The sequence below is a fragment of the Panthera tigris genome, chromosome E2 (assembly GCF_018350195.1).
Source record: "Panthera tigris isolate Pti1 chromosome E2, P.tigris_Pti1_mat1.1, whole genome shotgun sequence".
NCBI classification, from domain to species: Eukaryota; Metazoa; Chordata; class Mammalia; order Carnivora; family Felidae; genus Panthera; species Panthera tigris.
The window spans coordinates 20,147,772-20,173,107 of NC_056674.1; the positions used below are offsets into that span (position 1 = coordinate 20,147,772).

A 25,336-nucleotide genomic window follows, 5' to 3' on the forward strand; every position below is an offset into this window, starting at 1 on the left:
AACTTCTTTTGGCCAGTTTTGGAAAATTGTTACTAATGTAGTCCCAGGTTGGGGAGTTGATTGGTCAAATGATTTTAAGCAGTAAGCTTGTAGACCCACCAAATAATCCTACCATTTGACTCAACAGTCTACCATATGGTTATTTGATTCATAAGACTAATGCTAAATACGGAAGAGATTATCTGCACATAGATGATCATTCCAGAATTATTTATAACAGTGAAAATTGGTGGGTGGAGGGGTGGTGGTGGTGGTGCCTGACTGGATCAGTCAGTAGAGCATGCTGACTCTAGATCTTGGGGTCGTGAGTTCGAGCCCCACATTGGGTGTAGAGCTCACTAAAAAAACCAACCAACCAACCAACCAACCAACAGTGAAAGTTGGGGGAAAAAAAACCCTAAGTACAGGGAGTGGCTGACTAAACTGGTGTACCTACGTGAGTCTTACCTTTTAACATTTTGACTTTAAAAACATGTTGCCAGTGAGGCAAATCATATATGTATGCAGTGATAGGAACTATAAAAACCTAGGTAGGAAACTAGAAATGCTGAGTGTCCAAAGAGACGGACTAGTGGATGACTTCCTCCTTTAGCTTCTGTATATTTTGTAATGTAGTTGTAATAATTTAAAAAAAAAATTTTTTTTAACGTTTATTTATTTTTGAGACAGAGAGAGAGCATGACGGGGTAGGGTCAGAGAGAGAGGGAGATACAGAATTGAAACAGGCTCCACCCAGGCTCTGAGCTGTCAGCTCAGAGCCCGACGCGGGGCTCGAACTCGTGGACCGCGAGATCGTGACCTGAGCTGAAGTCGGACGCTTAACCGACTGAGCCACCCAGGCGCCCCCGTAGTTGTAATAATTTTGTGGCAGGGACTTGGAGGTAGGGCATCTAACACGTGTCTATATACCAATGTGAAACGTTAAGTGGCTTGCTTGCTTGTTTATTTCGCTCTCAACATTGTAATACAGACCAAATTGGCAGAATGAGACAAGAAGAACTTCTTTGCCGTCCTTTGAAATGCTGGGCTACGGGGAGGAGGATTCCGACACACACCTGTCGTCCAGCTGCATGGACTCGGCTGATGTCGGCACCCGCAGGGAAGAGGGAGGTCTCGGGGAGGCTGTGTATGCCGTGCCCCACAGAAATCAGGTATTTGTCACATTCCAGAATTTCTTCTGCACCTTGACGTTAACTTACCGTAAATTGTGTAGATTAGGAAGGATTTGCTTTTCTCTCTTTTGTATTGGCTTTTGTTTGGGGGCTGTTTCTCTTAACGTGGGCAGTCTCATTTTTGATCTGGTTAGGCTACAATCTCCAACTCTTTCCTTTATCGTCCAAAGACAGGTCCTCCAGAGGCAAAAATAATCATCTTCACATTCTTAATGTAGATTTCCATCCAGTGCTAGAAAGCAATGCCTTCTCTTTTCCTTGCCCGCCCCCCTGCCCAAGCTACTTTTCCAATCACTTCTCCAGTGTCGCCACGCACGTCGCAGCCTTTCTTTAAATTCATGCGTGACAAGAGGAACATCACCGTTTGTCTCTGTAGTAGCTGGCATTCTCTGAGCGCTTACCGTGTCTGAGTCTCTGTTCCAAGCTCTTGGGTGCACATATCCCCACTGCCTCAGTGAAGTAGATTGCATTTATGGCACCATCACACAGTGGGAACTGAGGCACAGAGGTTGAAGGGCCCCGTTCCTCCACCACTGCCCGAGCTGCTCTGGTTTCAACTCCAGACTTTGGGGAACTGGATGGTGCCATTTCCTTCGTGGCAAAAGATAGCACTGTAATTTCTTTTTCTTTTTTTTTTTTCAGTGTCACTATGACATGTGTTCAGAGTGACTGTATATACAGATTTGCAGCATCAGATTATATTCATATTGATTATATTTCTATGGATTGTGCCCCACTGTAACTGAATCACATGTTCAGTGGCCCTAGGGAGCTCATTTGGAGGAATCCTTATGTGGGCATTTCATGAACTAACTATCACTTGCTAACATAGGCAGACTGTAACATGCAGAGGGAGGTTTCTCTACAGCAAGGAGTCCCGGAGCAGGCAGCTGGCTGCTGAGCCCAGAGGAGATTCTGCTGCGGGGTCCACAAGGCCCAGGGGAGGTCCCACTGCCCCTCAGTCTGCATGCTCTCAGGCCAGCATTTTGCACTGAGGTTACAGCTAGAGTTGTATCAGTCAACTATTTGGGGAAGTGAAGCTTGCTACCCCGTTTCCCATAGAAAAGAGACTATAGCGACCCAGGCAACCTTCTGTGTCCTTAGCAAGACAGATGTTTTATTTTGTAGGCACATCTGTCATGGCTGCTTCAGGACCCATGGGCAATAGGGAAATAATTGTTTTCATTTAAAATTTGAAGACTAGAGCAAGTCAGCTAGCAATAATCAAGAGTTGGTGAGGATATAGAGGAACCATCTAGTTCTGGCAGGTGTGTGAATTGGTACCATGACTTCAGAAAGCTGTTTGACATTTCAGTTTATATTAAAGCTGAACAATGTGCATTTTCTATAGCTACCAGCAAGGAAAAAAATTGAAAAGTAGAAAGTAATATAACACATTAGTGTTCTCATTCTCCAGAATGATCAAGTAATGCCATCTTATCTTTCCTTGTTTCAAATTTTTTAAAAAGAAATGAAATTACAGTTAGGGTTGAAATCTTCTTTGTCTCCCTCCCTGGAAGGCCATCTGCTCTTGGATTTGGAATACATTCTCAAAGTCTGTGCTTTTATTCTTTATTTTATTCTCCAAATAAGCGTCAGCACACAAATACAGTACAATTCTTTTCTTATAGCAAATAGGTCACCATACTAAACCAGTCATTCCGTCTCCAAGCTTTTTTCACTCAGCATTACAGTTTTGAGATAAATCCACCTTAATTTTTTTATCTACATACCTACCGATGAACACTTGGGTTGTTTCCTCGCACATTTGGTACATGCACCTATGTGTGCTGGGTCACACTAGATACTGTCAGATTGTTCTCCAAAGCAGTTGTTTTCTTTTGCTTTTGCCTTCCCACCAGCAGCATATGCATGCCAGTTGCCATGTTTCTGTACGTCCCAGCCAACAGGAAAGAAAGCCTTCCCTATACAGCCCAGGAACCAGAGATGGAGTGTTAGGAACTGATCGCAATTGGAAAGGGTCATCATAGTCTGTACATTGTCCTGGCCGGTTGCAGATGGCAGCAATGAAAGGGCCCTTTAAGCTAGAAAGGGATCTCAATTTCCCACAGACTTACAATTAAGTAGGTGGGGGAGGGTTGCAGGGGCTAGACAATAGGTGGAGAAAGACACATTGACATTTTCTGAGCATTTAATGTATGCTAGGCAGCTTATACGTACCATCTCATTTACTTCACACCCTTGGTGTTAATTAAGTATGTGAAGAAACAGGGTAAGTGACTTGCCCAGAGTTACCCAACCAACCATCCAGTAACAGAGGCAGGATTCAGACCAGGGCGGCCAATTTCTCTTTTAGAATTAAACTTTGTGTTTATTGTCCTGTGCCTGTTGAGAATATTTCTTAGACATAAAGCTTTCTTTGAAACTGGCCAACTATTCTTAATTTTATATGATTGAAGTATGTATCTTTGGGGAAAAAAAAATGGGTGTGTGGAGCATGTAAGACTGCTATGTAACCACTAGATGGCACCAGCTATGAAGGAGATACTGCCTGTGGGGTACATTTAATATTTAAAAAAAAAAAAGTAAAATTGCCTTCTCTGTATTTACATTCTGTAATCTGATGTAAAAATTTATGATTTTATCCTTTTTTATGAATCATTCTTACTTCCTTTAAAGTAAACAGTTTTCAAAACTAGAAAGATAAGGAAACAGCAACCCAAATCAGGCAATTTGGATTTAAATCTGTACCTCACGCCTCTCTCTGTGTTCCAGGGTAGTTTGGGCAAACATCTTCATGGGAAGTGTGCACCCGCCCAGAAATGGCCTAACATGGAAAGCAAGTCTTGTTTTCAGCAGTTTTCTTACTGGTGCCACCCAAAAGTAAGGCTGCAGGGGAAGTGGGGTGCGTGAATTTGTGGTCAGTTCATGCGATGCTAGCATCCAGTGGACACAACAGTGCCATGGGCATTCAGAGACCCGAGTTCAAGTCCCCGCTTCTCTACTTCCCAGTTGTATGGCTTGGGTAAGTCAGATAACCTCTCTGCACCTCCGTTTCTTCATCCTATAAAGGACTGTGTTAGGGAGGACGCTGTCTTTGGGCAGGCCAGTAATTTAACATACAGTTACCAGGTGTGCAGTGAGTACCAGGCATTGTGCTAGGTGCTGGAGAAGCAGTGTAAGGCAGAGTCCACGGTCACACCATCACTAGTTAATCAATCACAGTTACGATAAGTGTTACAAAGGAAGGGTACAGGGGTATAAGACCATGTTGGGGGACCGCCAAGGGAAACAGCCAAGGGACGGGAAGGAGCTCCCCCCTGCTTGCTTCTCCCTTTGAGGTCACTTGATTCTTCTGCCTGATGCCTTGGTAGGGTCGTTCTTTGTCTCCGCAGTTCAGCAACTTCACCAGAATTAATTGTGGTGTGTATTATTTTCTGTCCTTCTCTCCTAAACTTTAGTTTGTTATTTAATTCTTCAGGCAGAGATTTTCCTCCCCCTTTTTTGTTTTCAGGGAACATTTCCTTCCCTATGTTAATGTTATCATCTATTTGTTTCATTCTCCTTTGGGAACACCAGTTATACATTTGTTGGCCATCTTTTGTTTGTCTTCCACGTCTGTTATGTTTTCTGTGGTCACTTGTCACTTTCTGTGATTTCCTCTGCATACTCTCCTCATGTCTCTGTCAGCTCTTTGTTGTTGTGTGTTATTGCTTCTAGAAGTACAGCTTTTACCTCCTCTGTTTTGAATTTATTTTTCCTTTTGGTTTTTAGTTCTCCAAATTTACTTTTCACATCTTTTGTTACCTTATCACTTCTCTTGATCTCATGTATCTCTTCTTTGGGTTCTTGATATCAGTGTGTGCTGTCCTTCATCTCTTGGAGAGAATAGAGGCTGGATTCTGGACAGTGAAGGCAGGCTCTCCACTGGTGTGTCCCTTTAGATTCTTCTCCCCTCACCTCTGCCCTATGGGAATGACTACTTCTCATGGGCCCATCTGCACCCTTGCTCTCATTGCAGCCATCAGAGCATCACTGTGGACCTTTGTGACTGTGATGCTTTGTGGTTTTACAAGGGTCTTCATGCCTGAAGCCTGAGGAGGTTCAGCAGCTTTTGGCATTTTCCTTCTGTTCCAGATTTCCTAGATTTGGTAGCTGTTTTCTGCCATTGACTAAGCTTTTTTTTTCTTTTCTTTTTTGTTCCCCCCCACCCCCACCATTCTTCTGATTGCTTTCAGTAGGTTTTAAGGGAGGAGAGTGTAGTCTAAATGCCTTGTTACCATTTCTGAGTAGAAATCATGGATAGGATGTTATTGAAGCTCTCCTGTCATCATTCTTGCTATAGTTGTGTTTGTGGATTTGCAGAGCATCTTGTCATAAAGTGCCATATATTCACTCACTTGTTCATTTGTTCATCCAACCACCCACCAACAAACTGATATTTGAGTGTCTGCCATGTGCTTGGATGGAAGCCCAGAGAGGAACCATTCATGCAGGGGTAAACCAGTTCTCTCTAGAAACTTGTGGAGGCCAGGGACTAGTGGACATTCTACTGCTGCTGCTGCTGTCAATGATGAGGAATGTCCCCCTTCTCTCTCCATAGTTTTCAATTTCTTTACATTTTTCTTTTTGTTACATAGGTAATGCATGAATACATGTTTCTTACAAAAGCTGTGGATAGTGCACTAAAGTGGCAGCCTGCCCTAAGACCCTGCTCTTATTCCAACCCTCCTCTCCTCTCCAGCAGTAGCCCCTGTGGCCACTTTGAAATCTGTGTCATTCTTTCAGCTGCAAAAATGGAATAGACAAACATAAGGTTTAAATAATAGACATTTAACTCTCTGACCTAACAAAGGCAAAGGGCAGGAGATTCTAATATTGCTTTACACACCTATAGAAAGCTGGTGCCTGAGATACCCTTGGCCTCCTTTTTGTGGTCACCAGTGGGTGTAGTGGGTCGTGGTCCCAAACCAGAAAGGAAGAAGTGGGGTAAGGGCCTTCTCATTATGTTGCTCTGTATTTATCAGGGAAGACATTTTTTTTCCAGAAATTTCCCAGCAGGAGTCTCATTGGTCACATGCCCATCCCTTGACCAGTTACTGGCTCAGGGGAAGAGGAACCCATGCATCGTACCCTAGAGCTGAGTCCATTTTTGCCAAACCAAATCAGGAATCTCTTAGCAAGGGAGAAAGGAGGGCGCTGATTACTGAGAGGCCAGTGCAGCAGTGCCTGCCTGCTGTGGCGAGACTCCTGCGGCCTCTGCATTTACCCACACATGCCCACGTGCAGACGGAGATACCCCCATTAGTTTATGTGCATGTGGATTAATGACTCTGCTCTACCAGTACAAGCTCCTCTGCACGAGCCTCATCCCCATCGGTAGCAGGAGAAGGCCGGGATAGCAAGTAAGGCACAAGTCTTCACTCCAGCCAACGTGCAGAAGCCACCAAGAGAGTGAGCCCTGCTGTCTTCCATTGTAGGGTCTCCTCCATGCAGCAGGTGAGGAGGCATGGATTCCCAAGCTCTTCGTCCAGCATGTTGTTGGATCTCCAGAGGTCCTTCCACCTTGCAAAGCAGAATTGCCCCTTCCAGAGTTAGTTCTTGGTTCCCCGCATGTTCTTAGCACACCCTTGCCTTGACTTTCCTCCGAGGCGGGGCTTGCTGGACCCTCATGTTGCTCTACTTCTGATGAGCATATAATGCATCTCGGGTGGGCTTCTTCCCTTAGCATCACTGATGTGAGGAGAGGCATCTGGGAAGGTGGCCATGCCCCATGGGCTGGGCCCTGTGTCATCCAGGTTATCTCTGCTGGAGGCCAAGGAATAGTGGGGACCCCAACCCACTAGTAAGGTGTCACAGCCATCTCACTCTCGAAGCCACGGGAATCCACACTGCAGTTTCCTTGCTGTGTTGGCAGGTTTCCTCCTCTTGAGTAACAGAAGGCTTCTGACATCACAATCGGTTGTGCATGTTTTTGAACCTTATCTGCATGAAATTCCAGAACATGTATTCTTTTGCATCCAACCACGTTGTTACTTATGTATAAGCTTAAAGCTGTATCGTCCTGATAAATTGAAAATTTGGTCACTATAAAGTGAACATTTTTATCTCTAAAAATGTGTTTTGCTTTAACATCTATTCTGTCTGACATTCTCCATGGTTTTTTTGATGTTTGCACGGTCCTTTTTTTTCCATCCTTTCATTTCAACCTTTCCCTATCCTGAGATTTATCTGTGTCTTGTAAACAGCATATAGTTTTGTCTTTTTAATGTTTATTTATTTTTGAGAGAGAGAGGGAGAGAGACAGAGAGTAAGTGGGGGAGGGGCAAGAGAGAGAGGGAGACACAGAATCTGAAGCAGGCTCCAGGCTCTGAGCTGTCAGCACAGAGCCCGATGTGGGGCTCAAACTCATGAACCATGAGATTATGACCTGAGCCAAAGTCGGACACTTACCCAACCAAACCACCCAGGCGCCCCTTAAACAGCATATAGTTTTTTAAAACAAGTTTACTGAGATATAATTCACATACCACCCTATTCCTCCATTTATACACTGCAGCATATACAGTTTTTGTTAAGCAGGTTTGCCCGATTTTTTCTTTGCCTTTTTACCGAAGCATTTAGTCCTTTTATATTTAAGGTATATATGGATATATTTGAATTTAACTTTGCCATCTTTATTTTTTCCATTTGTCCCTTTCTTCTTTTTTTTTTTTTTTTGTCTTCTCTTCTTTGAATTGATGATTTTTTTCAGTTCAGTTTCCTTCCCTCTACTAGCTTGCCAATTATACTTTTCCCCCCTAATGATTACCCCAGTAATTATAGCTTGTACACTTTCCTCTCTAAAATCTGGGGTGCCGGGCCGCCCAGGAAGAGAACGAAGGAGGCTGGTATGTGTGCTGCAGGCAAATGAGGAAAGGCTGTTCCCGGCATCACTGAGGTCTGTGCTCCCACTGGGCTGGCCTGCCTCTTCCTTCCCTTTCTTCAATACCCAAACAAGTTTTGTTTTAATTACCAAGGAATTTAAGAAATTATTCAGGGGCACCTGAGTGGCTCAGTCGGTTAAGCGTCCGACTTCGGCTCAGGTCACGATCTCATGGTTCGTGGGTTCGAGCCCCACATCGGGCTCTGTGCTGACAGCTCAGAGCCTGGAGCCTGTGTCAGATTCTGTGTCTCCCTCTCTCTCTGCCCCTCCCCCACTCGCACTCTGTCTCCCTCTGTCTCAAAAATAAATAAACATTAAAAAAAATTAAAAAGAAATTATTTAAATTCATACTTTTAAATTAGAGTGGCTTTTAGGATATTATCACAAATTCTTTAGGCCTATTTATCAATGTATGAAATACTCACAGAGGTACATAGGCCATAAACGTGCAGCCCGGTGAATTTTTACACAGCAGCTACCATCCAGATTAAAAAGAAAAGAACAACATTACTAGGACCCCAGGAGTTGCCCTTCATGACCGAGAAGAGGCCACTGCTTCACCACTGCCTTGACTCCAAGAGCTGATTAGCTCCTAGAAAATCACCTTCGATTATTTTTGCCTACTCTGAAAATGATGGATTTCGTCATTGCCCTATGTATTGTTTAGAACATTTGAGAGTCTTCTGTTGTTGTGCATGGCGGTAGCTGGCTCACTCTCATCGCTTTGTGACGCCCCGTCGTGCTCCACTAACATTCAGTGACTCACTTGTTTTACTGATGCTAGATATTTGCTTGTTTTGCTGTGGCTCTTAGGAGCAGCGCTGCGGTAAACAGTCATACGTATACGTACGTATTTCCAGTGGGCCTATGCTGCTCACAGATGCTCATGTTCTGCATGGGTATAATCTAGGGCACACGTGGGGCAGCCTTAGCACTCGGAGACTAGTAGAGAGGCCGACATATGAGGCCCCTTAGCACTTTCCCATCTCCCTGATAATAGTCAGCTAATAAATCTTTTTTTTTTAATTTTTTAAAAATGTTTTATTTATTTTTGAAAGAGAGAGAGAGAGACAGAACATGAATGGGCGAGGGACAGAGAGAGAGGGAGACACAGAATCCAAAGTAGGCTCCAGGCTCTGAGCTGTCAGCACAGAGCCCGACGTGGGGCCCGAACTCACGGACCGTGAGATCATGACCTGAGCCGAAGCCGGACGCTCAACCGACTGAGCCACCCAGGCGCCCCACCTAACAAATCTTTGACAGGGTAAACAACGCCATCGGTTCCCAAGAGATAAAACCCAAGAAGTCATTTCTTTTTTCTTTCTTCGAAAGCTAAGTAGAGTGGGATACCTGTCTGCATCCTGAGCTGGGTCACCTTAGAGCCCTGCTCCCAGAGCCTGGTGGGCCAAACGGCCTTAGCTCCTGGCTCTGAAATGCCCCTTCTCATGGACATCTCACCCGTCAATGCTGCCACTTCTCTGTCAGCCTTGGGGACGGCCCTCCTGTGGTCTGCAGCACAGCAAAGCCCAGCTGACCACATGAGCACGATTCTACCGAAGAATCAGGATAGCAGAAGGGACCCCAGCCCAGAGGATGCCCATCGTAGTTTGCTGTAGAAGACCTGGTCACCGCCCTTCCCCCTGAGCAGCCTCCGCTGCCAGTGGACTGTGTCATGCTCATCACGAGGTGATCCCGGTGGGACTGTCTCACGCTCATCACGAGGTGGTCACCCTCCTGTCCCACGCATCAGTGAGGGTCAGCTCCGCAGCCCTGCCACCACTTATGATACCTACATAGGACGCCCTCACGGACAGTGGGGGGGAGGCTTCCATTCTCTCAGGAAGCAGCATTTACAGTGGACTCAGAGCCAGCAGGTATAGCGGACCTCTATCCCAAACGGTGGCCTGGATGAGGATTCTCCTCATCAGGGTTGGCAGCGCTCGGCCCACGTAGAGCTGAATAACACACCGTCAGCACCCGGGTAGGGTGGCACTGGGTGCTGTGCCGGGCAAGCCGGGTGCAACCCCTCTTCCTGGGTTGGCCCCTGGCAGGAGTGAGGAAGATGGGCACCCGGGCAGCATGAGTGGGATGCGAAGCTCTCCGTGCCCGGAGCATCATTTGGGTGGCATTGCCTTCGCTACCAGGCTTTTCCTGGGGGACCTGACGTTCCATCCAGTCCTGCCCGGTGTCGTCCTTTTGTCTCAGAGTGGGAAGTAGCAGCGGAGGAGGTGTGGAATAAGACGCTTGCGTTTGTTCGGAGGAAGTTTGGTACAGATGGCACTCACCACACGTTCTTTTTGTCTTTTGTACCAAAAAGGTTCCGTTGTCACATACGGTGGACAGTGAAGATGAGGAAAATATTTCTGAGCAAGATGAGTTTCCAGGCTCACCTCTTACACCATGGCGTACACAAGAAATAGGTAAAAAAAAAAAAAAAACATTTTGTGGCAATAAATATTGGTTAATGTTTCGAACCTAGAGCCATTGCACCCCTATACCATGCTTCTTTGATTCTAAGTAGGAACGTTCAGAGTTTTGTTTTCACTGGAGATGCGTTATTCCGTGGCCGGTGGCCTGGGTGTTAGGTTGTCTTGAACGTACAAGGTGCTCACTTTGGAGTCCGTTCTGTCCTGTCAGTTCTGTTCGCCGTGAGCAGACAGACGCGGGGGAAGATTAAGGCTCAGGCTGTAAGCTCTATGCCCTCCTTCCTCCCGTGCCCCCCGGTGCCTGCTGTTGCGCGGGGTGGGCACCCGGTGGTCTCCAGGGGATGAACGAGCGAGGGTGTCTTGTTCACCCAGCCATCTCGGGTCCCGGAGCAGGGCCCGGCCCACAGCGGGCCATCACTAAGGGTTTGTTGGATGAATAAGTGTGCAGACACGTTTGTGATACAACTCTGTGTGTCACCAGCCGTCTGTGTCTGGCTCATTTTGCACCGCGGGAACGCAGTGCACGGTGGCCACAGCAGGGAGCGGCCGTCACCTTCCTAAGAGGTGGTTTACATGCAAGTGAGAATTGTGCCTGGCGCACAGCGGGCTCCAGTAGGTGCTTTGTCAAGACCTCCAGAGTCGATTGGGCTCAAGGTGACTGATTGGAAAACAGAATGCCAGCCTCGTCATACCTGGGCCAGAAAACACCAGTTGGTCAGGTGGCATATTTTATCCCTGTGGGAAAATCTATATGAATATTAAATTTACATAGAAATTGTATCTTTTTAAGTTATATAAATAGTACTTTCTCACTGTAAAAAAAAAAAAGACTTGAAATGCAGACATACATAAAGTTAAACACACGTGATTGTACTGCCATAGATAATTTTAACCACTTAGAATGTATATGTACATTAACATACACGTTATTTTGTTACCTGCCTCTTGTCGTACACACCTCCTGAACAGCTCGCTGTGTTTATACGTGTCCATCCGTTTTCTAAGGTCTGTGTTGCCTGTGGGCTGACACGTTATTGTGGTTCAGAATCCAACCAGGAGACAGAAAGCACGTGGTGATTTGAACAGGGAAGGTTGAATATGAAGAATTATTAAGTATAACAGGATTGCTTACAAAGCCGTAGAGAGAAGTCTAGAGAATACAGCAGGAGCAGAGGGAAGAGCCGCTCCCTCTACAGTTAACGTAGAGCACGCACGGGAAGAAGCACATTTGGAGAGTCTCCCAAGGCCCAGATGCCACACTGGGGGTGGGGCAGCTGCTGCCCACCGGCTGGTGGAGAAGTTAGCTGTGTTGTGGTAACAGAACTCACTGGAAGGAAAGCTGCCCTCTCCAGGGGAGTGCCAGATGCCACCCGTGGGGAAGTTGCTGGCTGGCCACTCAGAAAAAAGGGAAGGAGGGAGGAGAAGAGGAAGAGCAGAAAGGACACAGAGGAGGGAGACAGCCCTGCAATGAGGCACCCAAGCCCCTTCCTCCCCCGTGACTCTCCAGCGCCCTCTGCTGATGAGGCTTATCATTGCGCCACCTGGCAAGGTCTCGGTACTTAAGAGTAAGGCAGTTACAGAAGGCGGGCAGTGGGGGTGGATTTGGAGCAGAAGGGGCAGTGATAAGCGGCACACTTGGTAACGTGAACTTGGAGCACAGGTGATGGCCGGGAAGGAGTGCAGCTCCTGCAGTAGGTTTTGGTTTGTGGCGGACACTTACGAAAAAGGCTCCACATTTGCCCCAAATTCTAATTGGATGGCTCTAGTCTGGGGCCCAACATCTATTGTTGTTTTTTTAATGTTTGTAAATTTTTTGACAGAGAGAGGGTGCGAGCAGCGGAGGGGCAGAGAAAGAGGGAGAGAGAGAGAACGTGTCAGAGCCTGCTGTGGGGCTCGAGCTCATGAAGCGTGAGATCACGACCTGAGCCGAAACCAAGAGTCGGATGCTTAACTGACTGAACCACCCAGGTGGCCCAGTGTCTGTATTTTTAAAAGCACTTTGGAAAGTGTGATGTGGGCGATGCTCGGCAACACGGGAGAATCTCTGGCTTTTAGTGGTTTGGGTGTTGATTCTCTCATTTCCTGGTAACGAGAGGCTTGACTATAAGTTACTTAACCCCGCTTCTGCTCAGTCTGAGTGCACCTCTAATCAGATGCTTACAAGGATTAAATTCAGTCACAGCGGGAAGCACAGCCCCCTCCAGAAACGCCAGCTGATAATTATTGTCTACAGGCTGAAGCCATCAAGCTCACTGAGCCATGCGTGCCGTTCCGCACCCTAGACCGGCCAAGACCGGGCACTGAGGTCATGTGGTTGAGACACCAGTCCCTTGGCCAGAGCTGCCGGGTTCATGGGCATCATCCCCTGCCCTTCTCTGATCCCCGTTGTGCCCTCCACCCCACTGTGCTTTCTCTCTCTGCTCCAGAGTCAGATGTGGCAAAAGACAGCTCTCTCCTTTCCCTCACTTGACTGCGTCTCTTCGGTGCTGGTTGTGTCTCCATTACTCCCCCAGACCACTGACCTCCATCCTGACGGACACAGTGGATGGTGTTGCGGCTTCATCTTACGTGACTTCTCGGGAGCGTTCCACACAGGCGATCGCTCCCGCCGCCTTAAACTACGTCTCTCCCCTGGCTTCCTGACCTCTCCCTCTCCTTGTCTCCTCTTGCCTCTTCTGGGTGCCCCTTCTTCATCTCCTGTGTAGGCTCACCTTCCTCTGCCTGCCCAGGAAAGTTAGGGTCTCCAAGGCCAGTCCGGGCCCTTTGCTCTGCTAAGCAACCACCCTGCCCCCTGCTCCCAGTACATACCATTTGTTGTGTTACACCCGGCAGATCCATGTGTACATGCGGAGTGCCTGCTATGTTTTGGGACCATGGTAATAGCAGCCAGGGCAATCTTTTCAAACACGACTCTAATAGTGTCCCTGTTGCCCCCTGTGAGCCCCCACACCCTTTTTATTCAGATCTCTTCATTGGTTTCCCTGCCCCTGCTGGCCATTCTCCAGCCACTCCAGGGTTCTTTCATTTCTTCTGATGTCCCCCTTCCTACCACCTAATGTCTGTTATATATAAAGGAAGTGGGAAAAAAAAAAATAAAAAAATAAAGGAAGTGGAAGGAGGTGTTGTGTGTTTGACTTTTTATGTTTTACGTGTTCAAATATATCCGAAAGGAAGAATACCCGGCTGATGGCCACTGGGAGGGGAAAGGTTCAGGGGATTACGATCATGGGGGAGTTTTGGGTTTTCTGCATTATTAGAATTGTTGACAGCAAGGCCAGGTTCATGTGGCATGACTGGGAAGATGGGATAGTACCTAGCGTGGCATCTTGTATACAGCAGGACGCCCAGTATTGGAGCTTTTGCTATGATTTGAATAGTTGATACCAGTTGCCTGGCAGATTGTAGAAACGAGAAGGGCAAGGAGTCTGGTCGTGGTTTTGAGAAACGATCAATGAGGAAACAGGAAACAAACTATATCCACAGGGCCCAGTGTACTGTGTATACATTACCAAAGTGAACTTGGGTGATGCCAATTCTGGTTCTTTTTCTGAAAAATTGGTGACTGAGATACAACAGAGATGATTAGTTTCCTTAGGAAAATAGATGAGTTGTCCTTTAAAACTTTTTATCATGAGAACTTTCTTTTTTTTTTTTTTTAATTTTTTTTTAACGTTTATTTATTATTGAGGGACAGAGAGACACAGAGCGTGAGCCAGGGGAGGGGTAGAGAGAGGGGGAGACACAGAATCCGAAGCAGGCTCCAGCCTCTGAGCTGTCCGCACAGAGCCCGACGTGGGACTCGAATCCACAGACCTGGAGATTGTGACCTGAGCCGAAGTCGGTCGTTCAACCAACTGAGCCACCCAGGCGCCCCTATCATGAGAATTTTCAAACGTACAAAAGTAGAGAAAATAGTAAGCTGAATTCTCATGTACCCACAATCCACCCTCTACAGCTGGTAGCATCCTGCCATTCTTCATGAATCCCCTGCCCTTCCCCAACTTTGCTTCCTGAAGAATTTAAGGGGGGTGGGGAGCATCCAAAATTCCATTAAATATGAGGGCAAGTAGGTCTGATGCAGTATCGTGTGATACCAAATCAAAACCATCACAAAGGTTATTTAGAATGCAAACTTTTTTTGTATCAGTTTACACATTTGCTCATCAGATGCTCACTTACTATGTGCCAGAGATGACAGAGCCACAGGCCCCTCCCCTCATATTGCAGCTTTGGGGGAAGGACGCGCAGATGGGGAGCCGCAGTCTGGGGCACTGAGGGGGGCTGCAGAGGCAGCACAGTGCTGGAGAGCAGTTACCGCTGCAGCTCCAGAAGGTGGCAGGCACAATCGGCTTCGTGAGGCCGGACTCCAAAGGACAAGGCGGGATTTTGTCCCATGCCCCAGTCTAGGCTGCCCCGGGACATCTGATGGAAAGTTTAGTTACAAATAGTGGGTCAATATTGTTCAGGTGCTGGTAATTGTAATGAACCAGGAAATAGATTTACAGTCCTTTGTGTATCTTTAAGCACTTTTGTCTGTCTTTCTGAATTCTATTAGTTCTAATTTATTTTCATCCAGTTATTTCTGCTCTGTAAGTTGACTGTAGAAAGCTAAGAACAACCGACTTTTCACTACATCAAAGGGTGCGGGCACCCTAGGGCCTAAGATTACCTTCCTCAGGAAGTACCTTAATCACAAATGTGTATCTGTAAATTAAAAGCGATTACTGGGCAAGATTTGCTTTCCTCTGTATCACTGAGGCAGTTTGCTTCAAAGAACAACTATTTGACCAGGTCAGATGCTACTTGCAGGCAGAGGGGAGTCAAGCCTCAGCACCTTTTGGTGGCACATGTAGAGAGAAGAGGGGATGGGGGCGGTGTTGGAAAGGTAGGGGCGGCTCAGAGTCACTCCGAGGAGTTTGGCCTCGGTTCTGCCACCATGTGAGCCAACGGGGTGCTCCAGAATTAACAGGATAAGGAGAGAAGCAGGTGGGTCAGGCCCCCTGCCTTGCCGGGGGAGGGGGGGTGCTTGTTCATCTCATCGGTAGAAGCCAGGCTCCTGCAGTCATGCTCTGGTGAGTTGTCAGATGTCTTTATCTGCTTTTAAAACGTTTTCCTCTCCCTCTCTCTTCTTTTAATCAGATGGCAAACCTTCGGTTCTGAATTTAACGGTAAGATTCATTTCTTTTTTTTTTTTTTTAATTCTTAATGTTTATTTGTTATTGAGAGACAGAGAGAGACAGAGCATGAGCATGGGAGGGGCAGAGAGACAGAAGACACAGAAGGATTCAATTTTTAAAAACCAATTTTCTCAATAAATTGAATTTCCACCATAATTTTAAACAACTTTTGTGATTTGTAGGGGGGATAACTTCCCTTACGAGTCTTTTCCCATTAAATGTTTTTTTAAATACTTTTGAAACCTGAAGAAACTCATATTTTCCATAGTTTAAAAATGAATGTAACATTTTGAGAGGTTAGGAATGAATAGATGATAACAAATTTGCAAGCATGGAAATAGGGTTTTGTTTTTTTCTTTTTTTACAAACATGGAAATAGTTTTAACTTAGGTTTAAATCCTCCGATGCCATAGGAATGTAAAAACTAAAGATTTCTCAGTAGAGTTCATTTCATAACCTTATCTACTTTTTCGGCAGAAATTAGAAACTTCATATCAGATTGATGTGTATTGGAAAAATGAGCAAAAGGTCAAAGCCTTCCCTTTCCTCTAAATTTTGGTCAAAAAGGAAGATCCTACGCTTTTCTCAGCACTTTGGAAATGCGCTTCTCTGCAGCCAGTGGGGTCTTTTTGCTTTTCCCAAGGAAGAAGAACCCAGTTAGAGTTCCCTCTAACTGGTCGGCACCCGCAGCCCCATCTCGTGTTTCCAAACTTGAACTGACGGCCTGTTCCTCGTGAGACCTACATGTGAAAACATGGTGGCTGAACTCACGGGGGAGAGTCGGGAAGAAAGCCCGAACAGGACCTCCTTTACTGCCTCCTAGGAGGCACCAGGAGGGGAAGACCCTGAAGGTTTAAGATTCGGCTAAAAGAAACAACGGATATTAGAGTTTCTAAAGCTGCAGCAGGCTACAAACTCCAGGAGCCAAAGTGCAGGGGAAGAAGCGTATTTAATTATGTGATAGACAAAAACCCAGCTGCTCGTGCCAGTCTGTTTTTAGGAGATGCTAAGACTCTTAATTCAGTACTGTGTTTCCTTCTCTAGGATGAAAAACCACCATTATGTGAAAAGCCTCCACCGTCCCCAGGTATTTATTTGCCTTTTAAATTTAATTATGGTGAACACCTTATTATTGTAGAGGTTACCCAGAATTATCTTGTCTAAAATAAAGGTCACTTCTTTCCCCCATACAAGCTGTTGCTTCTGTCCCATTACTGTGTTTGGGAACAGGAGGCACCTGTTGATCTTCCACCTGTGCCCTAAAAGAGAGGGTCCAAGTGTTCAGACGTTGAATGGTGGGTGGATGTCGCCTGGGGATGTGCTCAGGCACTGGGAGGCCAGTGTTTGCAAATCGGGGCCACTTTGTGTCCCCGCCGCCTGCCAGGGCAAGGCACAGGCCGGGAAGCCGCCACCTTTTCTAGCTGACCTCTCCTGGCATGTTTTCAGCCGTAGTCTCCATCTGCCATCCAGTCTCCAATGTTTTATTTCTGAGATGCCTCCGAGTTGCCCTCTTGTTTTCAGTGCACCTGCAGAGTTATTCATTTCTTAGACTTCCCTTTCATGTTCTAGCGACTGGATATGCGTGTATCAGGGGTCAGGGAGGCTATCTGGAGCCACCAGTCCTTCCGCTAGCCCTTGCCTGCCCCCTGGGGTGTGTGCCAAGCCACAGTCTGGAGCCACCGGCCCTCCCACTCTTGACGCCCCACCTCCAACTCCGCTTCTGCCTCTAGCCTCTCTCCATTCAGAGGCACGCCCTGGGCCAGGGAGCACATTGCAGTCCTTAACCTCCTGTGACCTCCGTGAGCATCTCTGTGCACGGAACGTCGCTCTGTGTTCTCCCCCAATCTCTCTTGCTACTCCTTCTTAAAATCCTTCGTGACCTCTGGCTTCTCCTCTCCCTGGTGCCCACAGGCTGGTGGCTCCTCCGTCTCTCCGGCTGAGTCCGCCTTCAGAGTGGGGCTGTGTCCTAAACTGAGCTTGACTTACCCGATGCATCTGTGTCCCTTGTCGGGCTGAGTGTCTTTCAAGCCGCAGGTCTTGGTAGCCCTCCTTGATTTGCCCTCACTGCCCACACCTGGTCAGCTCTGGGCCTGTCCCTCTCTCGTATGTCCCTTCCTCTCTGCCCTCACTCTGGGGCCCTCTGGCCTCCCTGCCCCTGGACTGGACCTCATTCCTGTTCACTTTCTTCCCTGCTGGCCCCAGAGGCTCATGTGAGAATAGAGCCTCTTCCTTTTCACACCTCTGCCTAAAAACCTTTTCTGGCTCCTGGCAGCCTGCAGGACAGAACCCTTACTTTACACATTATGATATGCAAGGGCCCCCTTCGGATCCTGCCTCTCACCCTGTGGCTTACTGTGGCCTCAACAGAACACCCACTCTTTCTTGTATAGGCCGTTCTCTTTGCAGGGACTGAAGAACACAGCGTGAGGCTGGACGTGAAGAAGTGACTCGCATGGTTTTGGAGATAAAGTCTCTTATAATTTTGATGTAAAATTGTAAAAACCAACATTTAAAAAAACTTTTTCCCTGTACCTTTCCAGATATAACCGGTAGAGCACGGCAGAGATGTTTAGAAATAACCAAAGAGAAGTTCCAGGAAATAAAAGAAGAAAACTTGCATCTAAGCAATGCAAATCAAACCCTTACTCTTGAACTTAACATAGTAAAACAAGCATTGAAAGAACTACAGTTAAAACTGAAAAGAACAGAAAAAGAAAATCGAAAGTTGAAAGAGGCTAAGAAAGCATCCTCTCAGGAAGGTGGGGGTAACTACACTGTTCTTTTATTAAAGAACAAACAAGAATTCACTTATTTTCTCATTTATTTCAAAGTTACTATTTTCTGTTGTAATATTTGCTGATGTTAATGTTTTTATTGTATTATAATATTTAAGGTTCTGTTTTTTTAAGTTTATTTATTTTGAAAGAGAGAAGAGAGAAACAGCACGTGAGCTGGGGAGGGGCAGACAGAGAGAGAATCCCAAGCAGGCTCTGCAACTGTCATCACAGAGCCCAGTGCAGGGCTCGAACTCACAACTGTGAGATCATGATCTGAGCCAAGATCAAGAGTTGGACTGAGCCAGGGGCACCTGGGTGGCTCAGTTGGTTAAGCGTCCAATTTTGGCTCAAGTCACGATCTCACAGTTCAAGAGTTCGAGCCCCGCATCAGGCTCTGTGTTGACAGCTCAGATTCTGTCACAGATCCTGTGTCTCCCTCTCTCTTTGCCCCTCCCCTGCTTGTGCTCTGTCTCTCTCTCTTTCTCTCAAAAATAAATAAATGTTAAAAAAAAAAAAAAAACAGATTTGGACTGAGCCACCCAGGCATTCCCTGAGGCATATATTTATTTCGACAACTTTATATTATTTGTGCTGTTACTTTGTGGAATCTATTTTCTTTTCTTTTTTTTTTTTTCTTTTTGTTTTGTTTCTTGAGAGAGAGAGCAAGAGAGCGTGAGCAGGAGAGAGGGGCAAAGAGGGAGGGAGAGAATCTTCAGGGCTTGATCTCATGACGGTCATATCATGTCCCTAGTGAAAATTAAAAGTTGAATGCTCAACCAGCTAAGCCACCCAAGCACCCCCTGGAATCTCTTTTCTGTTATGCTTTCTAAAAGGATATTGCTATTCTATGGGAAGGTAATTAGTTCTAATAAATTTTACATTTATTTTATGTATATCATTTGAAACAATGACTTTTGCTTTCTACAGTTTTCATTTTACTTTAATTACACATGCATAAACTTCCAAAACACCGTTGACTCTTCAGTGTTAAAAAAATTTTGTGACTTTTATTCATTAATACCTATATATCTGTCCTCCACTGCCTCTTGTGAGCCTAAAGAGAAAAAAGAGCAGATGATTGTAATTTTTGTAAAATCTTGATCAATTTGATGTAAGTTCTTCTAATATTAAATTCTTTTTTTTTCCCCCATAGTCGCTGCACCTGAACTACTTTGTCTAAGGAAACAGGCTCAAGAACTAGTGGATGAAAATGATGGGTTGAAAATGACTGTCCATCGTTTGAATGTAGAACTGAGTAGATATCAGACAAAATTCAGGCATTTATCCAAGGAGGAGGTAATGTTTTCAATTTTAAAATATCAGTTTTCTGATTTTTTATTTTTCAGCCTTTGCTGTTGAATTGCTTTCCATTCTTGAAGGGTTCATTTTTTTTTTTTTTTTTAAATATTTATTCTTGAGACAGAGACAGAGCGTGAACAGGGGAGGGGAAGAGAGAGAGAGAGACACACACACACACAGAATCTGAAACAGGCTCCAGGCTCTGAGCTGTCAGCACAGAGCCTGATGCGGGGCTCGAACCCATGAACTGTAAGATCACGACCTGAGCCGAAGTCGGACGCTTAACCGACTAAGCCACCCAGGTGCCCCGAAGGGTTCATATTTATTATTATTTGGTATAAAATGGCACATCCAAAGCACAGTCTTTCGGGGGACCTTTCTATGTCCTCCCTTCTGCCCTTCCTTCCCCTCCCCCTTTCTCAAAACAAAAAGCCATAAAGGTTCTTTGTAAAGAAAATTTGGGGACAATACAAAAGCAAATAAAGGAGTAAAAGTCCTTGTCTTCGGCTCCATTCTCAGTCCTGTTCCTCCAGGTATAGCTGTTGTCTCTTGGGGTACAAACTTTGGAAAGAAAGCAGACTAGTTTTCACAGGTCCCCCAAATCACCTGGCTCTCATAGCCAATGGGACTTGGGCTCATGATTCCCACAGGACTAGCAAGCAAAGCAGCAGTTCTGAAATAGGGATGGTGCACACAGGTGCAGCTACTCACTGGGCTCAGCACAGGGGGAGCAGGCAAAACACCCACCTCCCACTTTTCCCTGGAAGGGGTTTGACCTCCTACTTTCCCAGCTGCTGCCTGGGGTCTGGCTTCCAATCAGCCTGCATCTGGGTGCTAAATACAGCGTTCCCTTTTGGGAAATTAATGAGTCTTGGTATGCCCTCAACTACTGGGAGCCGCTAAGAACAAAGACAGTGGCTTGGATAATCACAGAGTTTTGAGAGGCAACCAGGAGCTCAGGCCAGGCTGATTGACGAGGCTCGTCTCTTATACCGGACCGGTCTGTCAAAACTGGGAGAGGTAGGCTGTTTTTCCTAATGTACAGAAACCAACACAGAGAGTCCAGGAAGATGCAGGAAAAAGGGAGTATGTTCCAAACAAAAAAATCAGATACTGATTTTAATGAAGTCCAGGTAAGTGATTTACTCAATAGTTCAAAATAACAGTGATAAAGATGCTCACTGAGGTCCAGAGAGCATGAACAAAGTGAGCATTTCAACGAAGAAATAGAAAAAAATTTAAAAGTACCAGACAGAAAGCATAGAGCTGAAGACTACAATAACTGAACCAAAAAATTCAATAGGGGGTTCAACAACAAACTAGAACAAGTGGAAGAAAGAATCAGTGAAGCTGAAGACATGGCAGTATAATTCATCCTATCAGAGAAGCAAAAAGAAAATGAAAAAGAATGATGGGACGCTATCAAGTGGATTACAGGGGTCCCAGAAGGAGGAGAGAGAGAAAGGGACAGAAAACTTATTTAAATAATGGCTGAAAATTTCCCTAATCTGGGGAGAGAAACAGACCTCCAGATCTAGGAAGTTCAGAGAGTTCCAAATAAGAAGAACCCAAAGACACCCACTCAAAACACATTATAATGAATCTGTCAAAAGTTAAAGACAAGGAAAGAATCTTAAAAACAGCAGAGAGAAAAATAACTTATGACACACAAGGGAACTCCCATAAGAATATCAGCAGATGTTTCAGCAGAAACTTTGCAGGCCAGGAGGGTGTAGCACAGTGTATTCAAAAACAAAACAAAACAAAAACTGCCAACCAAGAATACTCTACCTGACAAAGCTGGACAAAGAGTTTTCCAGACAAGCATAAGCTTAAGGAGTTCGTCACCACTAAACTGGCCTTAAACATACTTTTCTAAGCTAAAATAAAGAGGCAACTTAGTAATAAGAAAACACATAAAAGAACTAATAATTGAATTCAGTAAATTTGAAAAATCAATACAAAAATATACAAAAAACAGTTGTGTTTCTAGACACTAACAACAAAGTATTGGGAAGAGGAATTAAGGGGGGAAAATCCCATTTATCATAGCATCAAAAATAATAAAATGCTTTGGAATAAATTTACAAAGGAGGTGAAAGATAAAACCCAAAACCATAAAACATACAGATGAAAGAAATTAAAGTCACAAATAAATGGAAAGCTTTTCTGTGCTTATAGATTGGAAGAATTAATAGTTAAAATGTCCATACTAGCCAAAGTGATCTACAGATTCAATGCAGTACCTTTCAAAATTCTGATGGCATTTTTCACAGAAATAGATGGCATTATTTCACAGAAATAAAATTTGTGTGGAATCACAAAAGACCCTCAATAGCCAAAGCAGTCTTGAGTAAGAAGAACAAAATCTGGAGACATCCCACCTCCTGATTTTAAGCTACTACAAAGCCATAGTAATCAAAACAGTATGGTATTGGCATAAAAACAAACACACAGACTAATGGAACAGAACTGAGGGCCTAGAAATAAACCCATGTATATATGCTCAGTTTATTTTTGACAAAGGAGCCAAGAATATACTATGAGGAAAGGACATTCTCTTCGATAAATGATTGGAAAAACCAGATGTCCACATCCAAAAGAATGAAACTGGGCCCCTAGCTTACACCACACCCCAAAATCAACTCAAAATAAATTAAGGACTTGAGCATAAGACCTGAAATCATAAAACTCCTTGACATCAGTCTTGGTGATGGTTTTTTGGATTTGACGCCCAAAACAAAAATAAACCAGTGAGGCTACATCAAACTTCTCAGCAGAGGAAACCATCAACAAAATGAAAAGGCAGCCTGTGGAACGAGAAGATATTTGCAAACCACATATCCAATAAAGGATTAATGCCCCCCAAATACAAGGAATTCCTACAGCTCAATAGCACAAAAATAAATAATTTAAAAACGAGCAAAGGATCTAAATAGCCGTTTTTCCAAAGAACTACAAGTGACCCACAGTGCTCAGCACCACTCACCAGCAGTGAAATGCAAAGTAAAGTCCTAATGAGCTGTCATCTCACCTGTTAGCCGGTCTATTATTAAAAAGACAAGAGACGGCAAGTGTGAGGTGTGGAGAAAAGGGAACCCTCCTGCACTGTCAGAAGTTAATTTGTGCAGCCACTATGGAGGGCAGCATGGAAGTTCCTCAAGAAACTAAAAATAGAGCCCCTATATGATTCAGCGATTCTACTTCTGGGTATATGTCCAAAGGCAACAAGGTCACTGTCTTGAAGAGATGTCTGTGCTTTGATGTTCGTTGAAGCATTGTTCACAACAGCCAAGATATGGACACAGCCTACGTGTCTCCACGGATGAATGGATAAAGAAAATGTAATGTATATGCAAAAATGTGTGTGTATGTGAGAGATAGAGAGAGAGAGAGAAAGAGAGAGATCTATATATCTCACTCTTGATTTGGGCTCAGGTCATGATTCCTGGGTCATGGGATGGAACCCTGTGCCAGCTCCACCCTGTGCATGAGGCCTGCTTGGGATTCTCTCTCTCCCCCTCTCTCTCCCTCTGCCCCCTCCCTGACTCATGCTCGCTCGCTCGCGCTATCTCTCTCTCTCAAAATACAATACAATATCATATGGTGGAATGTAGTGCTGCTCTTTGTAACAACAGAGATGAACATGGAGAGCATTCTGCTAAGTGAATTAAGACAGACAGATACTGCATAGTATGACTTCTGTGTGGAATCTTAAAAAAAAAAAAAAAAGCAGGTCAAATTTACAGAAACAGTAGAGTGGTGGTTGCCATGGGCTGGGGGCTGGAGGAAATGGGAGAGGCTGGGGTATCATCTTTCAGTCACAAGACGAGTGAGCTCTAAGGATTAATGGATAACATGATTATAGTTGATAACACTGTGTTGTATAATTGAAATTTGTTAAGAGAATAGAACTAGTGTTTTCCTTTTTAAAAAAAAGATAAATACATGAGGTGATGGGTGTGTAATTAGCTTGGTGATGGGAATGCTTTCACAGTGGAGGCATACAGAAAGAAGAAAGCAGACTCGTTTTTTCTTTAAAACAGGGATTACAGAATTCGATAAACTCACTGAGCAGAGCACTGTATTAGATGCCGCGAGGAGCAAAAAGGAGCCAGAAGGTCAGGTCCTTGCCCTTAGAGGATAGTGCACGTGAGGGGTGTGTGGGGGCGGGTTGGGGGTTCTGACATGTCAGGATGTGCAGCTGACTGTCCCCTGCTGGGATCAGGATAGGAAGCCAGAGAGGACACCTGTTCTCATGTGGTTCCTGAGAATTCAGGGCAGCTCCACAAGCTTCTGATTTTGTTTGTTAATTTTTTTTTAATGTTTATGTATTTTTGAGAGAGAGAGCACAGGGGAAGGGCAGGGAGAGAAGAGATGGAGAATCCCAAGCAGGCTCTGCACTGACAGCCCAGAGCCCGATGCAGGGCTTGAACCCACAAACTGTGAGATCATGACCTGAGCCGAGGTCGGACACTTAACCCAGGTGCCCTGGTTTTCTTTTTAAAGTAAGACTTAAGTTTACATTTTGCAATAACAGCTTTGAGATTCACATGCTCACCAGTTCACCCATATAAAGTGTACAATTCAGGGGTACCTGGCTGGCTCAGTCTTGAGCGTGCAGCTCTTGATCTTAGGATTGTAAGTTCAAGCCCCATGTGGGGTATAGAGATTACTTAAAAATGAAATCTTTTTTAAAAATGAAGTGTACAAGTCAGTGATTATTGTAGTGTCTTTGCAGGATCATGCAACAATCGCTACAGTCAATTTTAGGGCACGTTCGTCACAACAAGAAATTTCATACCTGTTAGCAGTCACTCCCCATTTCCCCCACCACCTGCACTGGCCCCTGCAACTGCTAATGTACTTTCTGTGTCTGTGGATTTGCCTGTTGTGAGCATTTCATATAAACGAAATCATACAACATGTGATCTTTCTTGACTGACTTCTTTCACATAGCATAATGTTAACTCACGCATGCACTCGAACATGAGTGGGGGAGGGGCAGAGAGAAAGGGGGAGAGAGAGAGAGAGAGAGAATGAATCCCAAGCAGGCTCCACCCTGTCACATCAGAGCCCAAGACAGGGCTCGAACTCACGAACTGTGAGACCATGACCTGAGCCGAAATCAAGAGTTGGATGCTTAATTGACTGAGCCACCCAGGCACTCCCCCCGCTGATTTCCTGACTTTTATGATGTTACTGCGGTTGAGTGAATGTTTGTTGGCAGGAAATATACACTGAAGTACTTAGAGGAAAAGGGGCATGGTATCTGCAAATGTCTCTCAAACATTTCAGAAAAAAAGTGGTCATATGTACATATGTGCACAAATGTATGCATGTGCATGCATAGATGCTGATGCCCGGTCTAGAATGAGAATATCTAAGGCTTATTTGCAATAACATGGATGGAGCTAAGGAGTATAATGCTAAGCGAAATAAGTCAGTCAGAGAAAGACAAATACTATATGATCTCACTCATGTGGAATTTAAGAGACAAAACAAATGAGCAGAGGAAAAAAAACAGAGAGAGAGAGAGAGAGAGAGAGAGAGAGAGAGAGGCAAACCAAGAAACAGATACTTAACTACAGAGAAGAAA

The 25,336-nt window shown here is 45.1% G+C and overlaps 1 protein-coding gene across 2 annotated transcripts in view; it reads left to right on the plus strand.

Annotated features, from left to right (window-relative positions):
• CEP89 (centrosomal protein 89) overlaps positions 1–25,336 on the plus strand; it is a 70,291-nt gene that overhangs the window by 12,021 nt on the left and 32,934 nt on the right. The window contains exons 4-9 of one of the 2 annotated variants that reach the window (XM_042968063.1): positions 971–1,151; positions 10,376–10,478; positions 15,624–15,652; positions 16,706–16,748; positions 18,202–18,426; positions 19,592–19,734. In XM_042968063.1, the coding sequence (XP_042823997.1) occupies positions 971–1,151; positions 10,376–10,478; positions 15,624–15,652; positions 16,706–16,748; positions 18,202–18,426; positions 19,592–19,734 (724 nt within the window). The remainder of the gene's footprint in view (positions 1–970; positions 1,152–10,375; positions 10,479–15,623; positions 15,653–16,705; positions 16,749–18,201; positions 18,427–19,591; positions 19,735–25,336) is intronic. The other variant, XM_007096730.3, reaches the window with a different exon arrangement.